General features: G+C 37.5%; 1 protein-coding gene across 1 annotated transcript; it reads right to left on the reverse strand.

Moving 5' to 3' along the window:
• Positions 1 to 5,397: 5,397 nt before the first annotated feature.
• Positions 5,398 to 5,750, reverse strand: LOC139306940 (phospholamban). The gene has a single exon (XM_070930908.1). It carries the CDS (start codon positions 5,557 to 5,559, stop codon positions 5,398 to 5,400), a length of 162 nt encoding a protein of 53 aa, XP_070787009.1. The 5' UTR covers positions 5,560 to 5,750.
• Positions 5,751 to 6,254: the final 504 nt, after the last annotated feature.

A 6,254-nucleotide genomic window follows, 5' to 3' on the forward strand; every position in this document is an offset into this window, starting at 1 on the left:
TTTCAGTCACAGACCTTATTAAACAGAATGAAAGAACAATTGTATATATGTATCAAGGGTATTGTAGTCTAGGCATGTATTGACTACAAAAATGGAGGATAGGGGATTTGCAATTTATGAGAAACCGGTTAAAGATATTTTCTTTTTGTCTTTATTTCCCTGATGTTTTCATTGTATGTTTGTTTATGGAGTATTGTAATTGTCTGGATGACCACAGTACCCCTGAATATGATACACCTGTTTCACATTGAGGTTAATTACTGGACTGTCTATATGTACATTTCAGTGAAAGTCTATGACCGAAAGCTTGTCTGTAGTTACCGTGTGTAGATTCAGGTTCGTGGATATCAATCTTCTAATCTGACTTCGTAAAATGACAATCCAGCATATTTCTCCAAATGAATTTAACTGATTTGTCAAAGTAAAAAATTAAACACTTCCTGAAACCAGGTTGAGACGGGACCTCTAGCAGACATGTCTGTATTTGTGTCATATGGGAAAGACAGAAAAAATCTGATCGCAAATATCTTTGTAGACTCTGATCTTTTTTATTGCGTAGACATATTGCTATAAAACCAAGTAAATAAACACTTTTCATCCCCAATTTTGTAAAAGTATACAGCAAACTTTTACTGTAATGTCCAACTGTCTCCTTACGACATGAATGCAGCGTCCCATTGAAGCTTTAGTTATGCAGAATGTCACCAACGCTGATATATCAAGTATATTAAATGGTTTATTTGTAAATATTGACCTATAATGTGACAAACCCCAGCAAAGAAAAATGGACCAATAAGTACAGACGACGGTATCCTCTCTGGGGCCGTAGCCCCGACACTGAACCACAGGTGGTTCGTTCCTCCATGCGCACTGTGAAGATTATATAATTTAAGTTTAGTCTTTTGTTTCTTAGTTTTTTCTTAATAATACATTTTCTCACAATCGCATCCAATTTTACTGCCACTCCTTTTTATTTCCCATTCACGTTTTTATTAAAAACAAGTTGCATCATTGTGAATACGGATTTCCAATCTGAAGTGACCAGTTACCTTGGAAACAGCAGAAAACAATCTCACCACAAGGTCCATTTAGTGGCTGTTGGGAACTTTTGATCACATTACATGATCTTCATCAGAAGATGGAGTTTGGCCAGTTGCCATGGAAATGTAGATGTTAAAATTTCCACAAGGTCCATTTAGTAGCTTTTCCGGAGCTCTCATCATCATATCACATGATCTTCACATTGGACCCTGCGGTGAGATTGTTTATTATGAACAAATAAACATGTAAAAACACTGTTTACTTGTTTGAAATAGCAAAAATTAACAATATTTATTTATTTATTTATTTATTTATGGGTTTTTTTTATTATGTGTTTACGTAATTGTTCCCATTCACATATTTGTTTTTCTTTCTGTACTGTTTGGTTAGTAATTTATGTATTTGCCCAGATTATTATTGGTTGACTCGATGCCTTTGTTTATCCGTCCCACACCTTGTTTTAAAGGAGAATACCACGTTTCTTGGAGCCTGCCTCTTGTAGTCATTAGCAGTACTGCAGGCGTTGCCATCACATGACCTTTGTCCATCCTTACCCCAAGCTTCATGAAAATCTTTGAAATGGTGCAACCTTTCAAAATAAATGGGCATTCATGGGAATATCAACTCTTGTTCCTCAACACCTGGCAGAGGAAACATCTGGCATCAGCTGGTCATCAGTGAACCATAGAAACTGCAGCTTATTAAAACATGAATTGTCTGTTGAGTTTTTTATGTGACGATATACTGATCAGGGCTCAGTTCATTTCACTTTCAACTCAGTTTTTCAATTGTGGCAAATGTGGCATGAGTTGCAGTTTGTATTTTGAACTGAGTTGAAAGTGATTTGATGTCACCCTTGTGACTTATCATTTAATTTAATGATGTCTGTCTTGCCACTTTTGAAGTAAAATATATAACAATTATAGCAACAACAATATTTATTTATATTTATATCATTTCTGTTGTATGTTATGGAACAGTAAAATTATGATTGTGAGATAAAGCCTTCTGTTGTGCTCCTTTTAGCGTATGTGTTATTATATTCATTCAAAGCCTTTTTATATCATTACAAACTAGTTGAATAATTTAACTTTAACTCCATTTCAGTGACATTTGTTGCTTCTGGGCCTCCATATAATACATTTTAGATTTGCCTCTATTCATATAAATACCACAAACATAATGTGGGTCACAGGAGCCAAATACTTTTGTCATCATCCCACACAAATGAAAGATGTGAGCTGAAGACCACAGCAGACCAGGATTAAGTCTTTGGTCATGCAATTTGGGCTTGCGGACATATTGGCTGAACTGTCCTGCTCTGTGGTTGTCATAATAAAAGTAACTTTAGCTACAGTGTTTGACATGTCTGCTGTTGTTGCAAAGGATGCTGTTACATGTTTTGGATTAGTCTCATAGATACAGGGCACTCAGAATCAGAATCAGAAATACTTTATTGATCTCCGGGGGGAAATAATATACTCTAGCTGAATCAGAAGTATTACCTCTCATTTTATATTTATTTATCTACCCTCCCTACACCTCTTCAACTTGGTAAACTAAAGCACATGAATTAAAATAAATACTCCAGCATCCTACCCTATCAGAATTGAGCCTTTGTTAGTTGCTAGGTAAAAACAAAACTAGGGAACTCACTGATTGGTGGTCCCTCTAATGAATCTACGCGTCTGATATTCAATTAACCAATCACATTTCACTTCTAAGCGCGGGTTCGTTTAGAGAGAAAATAGTGACGTTTTTGCTAGCTAGAAGTTCTGAGGAAGCTAACTAAACTGCTGCTGCAAAAACCGAGGAAAGTGGCAGTATTGTTGCTAGCTTTCATGGTAACACTGTTTTCATGGCTGAACTAGAATTACATTTTTGAATTTGAAGATATTTGGCCGACTGGTGAAGTTTTTGAGAGCGTTTGTGGACTCCTCACATCAAGGCAAACTGGTGAGTCACTTCTAGCTAGCTAATTTATTAACGTAAAACAGCTGCTTGTTAATGTTAATGTTTTTTTCTGTGTCAGGCCAATAGGTTGTGGCTGTGTGTTTTAGTATGTTTTCAGTAATTTCTACAGTAAAATACATTATGATATATATATATATATTTTTTGAATTTATTATTATTGTTAATTGTCCTAAAATAGCAAACAACATGAAAAAACTATAGTGGTGTTCTTCAAAATGATTATGGCCTTTTCCAACTCTTTATATATGATGCTGTTGTTAAACTTAAATTAAATTGACTTCTTGAATTGGAGGCAGAAACAGCTATGAACACAACATTGACATATTATCATGTCATAAGTTGATATGGCAAACTTTAGCCGGATGAATGTCAGTCCACCACTCACTCATCTTTGTGACTGTTTTTAACTCTTGTATTTTTACATCTAGATCCATATTTTCCAAAAATGTAAAATTAATAATTAAATAATTAAAGTTAGGATGTGCAATAAAGACCACACCTGCATTAGGAGAAACCACTTTAATTTTTTTGACATGCAATTTCTTTGGTGTTCTACAGTTTAAAAATCAGGTGGTACAATCTTCCAAACATACATAAAAGAACAAAACTGCATTTTTTTCCCAATAATTTCTAATCCCAAATGTAATTGTGATTCATATTTTTACATTTTCAGTCATATAGTGAAAATGCATTATATGTAGAAGTTGTAAAAATTGTCCTCTCTAAAGCAGTGATGCGCTTCTGTCATTATATATTACATTTTTGTGGAATTTAGGAATCTGACTTTCAAGTTTTATTTTCTTCACTGCTGCCACAATCAGGGCACTTGTGCTATAATTAACCAAAAATGTCAGCATCAGTCAGTAATCATTTCAGTAACTAAACAGAAACAGAACTTAAATGGCATAAACATAAAATGTCATTAAGTGAAACCACACCATGCAAAGTGAAGCTTTCCTCGCAACTGATAAACGACATGTACTATGTCAGGCCTATATCAGAGGTTGTGTGTGGTGTGCGTGTCTTTAAAGCTCTTCCAAACAGATGCACATTGATCTCTGAAGCCCAAGCAAAATTGTCCATACTTAACATAATGACATACACAGCCGAAATGTTCATGTAGCCCATCAGAAACACCTGCAGGTAAGCTGCCTAAAGGTAGATACACTCAGTATATACTTCACATACTTTATAGGTCTACTGTACTTTGAAGTATTATATCAAGTGTTATATTTATGTAAGTATATATAAGTCACACCGTTTGAGTGTAATGTCCGACATGCTGATTGGCTCGACAGGCGGCCACATGACTGACATCAACTTACTTGGCAATAATTAGTTAAGAAATCAATAATCTTTTCATAAATGATCCCAATGAATCCAAAATTAACCCAGAATCTAAAAATGAGTTGTAGATTGTATTATTCATTTTCTTAACAGCATAACAGCAGAATTTCTTATTATTATTTGGATGTTTCTTACCAAAATGCACCTTGCGAACCGTAGGTACCGTCTCACCTTACGGTTTTATGTGCACAGGCTCGCACCTTTGACGTTTTATCAGAGAGCCAGATATTTTCTAACACAGTTGGTCATCTGCTGTACTGATGAAAGAGACTTCACACTTGTCAGCTCTGTTCTACTGAGGAGGAAAAGGGATGTTTTGGGGCATGTTTATGTAATTGACAGGTGACTCAACCTATCACACTCAGCCGTGGTGTTTGCTGCTTTCCTGTCCCATTTTCTTTTTGCCAAATGTGGATCTTTAGGCTCTGGTAGCTGCCGAGATGGCAGCATGAAAGTTTTAAAATACAAAAACACTACATCCAATGCTAATGGAAAACAATGTTTCCAGCATGTTGATCTTTCTCCTGGTGGTGGGGGGCGGCAGGAAGCAACAGGGCTCATGGGAAATAGAAATTAACAAGTGATGGCTTGATATTTCAGTACTATACACTTTGCACCTATTATTACTTAAACAGGAGACATTGTCATACAGTATGTCTTGAATGGAGGGAGTCAGTCTTTGTAAATCAACTTAAATCAACATATTGTAACGTAAGCCTGTTGTTGAATGAGCAGCATACAAACATACAGTATATTAGTGACGTTTAAACTGTTGAAGGCTGATCCCTGATCAGCTCTGATAGAAACAATTTGAGAGAGTTTGGCCGTAATTGTTTCCACATGGATTCATTTTACCTCCATGATCCTTCTTCATAGCTGTTGTCAAACAGGGTTAGGCTGATATATGGGTGATGTTATTATTGCTCTATTAGAAATCTGCTCTATGTATGTATGTCAGTAAAGCCCATATCTCAGCCGAACCCTCATCCACAGCACAGCCTCGCCAGACTCTCTCTGCGTCCGGCTCTGCTGTTCTCAGCTGCTCAGCAGGACAATGATGTAAATGAGAAGCAGACAGATGAGGATGAGGGTGAAGTTGACGAACAGCTCCTGCAGGTTCCTCTTGGCTTGTGGATTCACCTCGATCTGAGATGCTCGGCGGATGGCCGACTTGGTCATGTGCTGCACACGCTCCATGGAGACAGCGGCCTGGTTAGATTTTGATTGGATTGGATTGTGAGATAGTTAGGAGAGAGTTCAGTCAGGCTGCTGGGCCTGTTCGGACCGAGTGGAGCTGGACTGAGCTGGAGTGGCTGGTTTGAGGAGGTGAAATCAGGGAATCAAACTGCTGCTGGCTGTCTGGAGATCAGCTCAGGTCAGGTGTTTTAGGCAGCCTGGCCTGACGTGGTTCAGTCCTGGTTACTAGACAAACACAGAGCTCTTTTCTCTGCTGTGAGAAAGGGAGAGGGAAAACACACAGTAAGAAAAGCTTGTTAAAGACAGTTTGGTTCAGTCTCACTTTGCCTTTGTTCTCTAACATTTAAAAATGAAAAGCACTTCAGCACCCTCCTCCGGTTGCCTGGTTGAGATCTTGTGTGACCTTTGTATATCGCAGTATGTGGTGTGATGATAAGAGAGCTGCTCAGAGGCGCCAGCTGAGGTCTGATGATGTGTTAAGCCAGACTCTAGTTGGAGTGGCAGCAACACAAATGTCATGATAACAATGTGAATGTACATGAAAAGACATGGACTGAAACACATGCTGAAAGACATTTTGATTAAGGATATTTAGCATCTGAAGAGAACAATGATGATTACATCCATACATTTCAGCTATGCAAGTGAACCTATGTGGCTTTTACTGGACACAGTGGCCACAAGGGGCAAGTGAT

Source organism: Enoplosus armatus, chromosome 24 (assembly GCF_043641665.1).
Source record: "Enoplosus armatus isolate fEnoArm2 chromosome 24, fEnoArm2.hap1, whole genome shotgun sequence".
NCBI lineage: Eukaryota > Metazoa > Chordata > Actinopteri > Centrarchiformes > Enoplosidae > Enoplosus > Enoplosus armatus.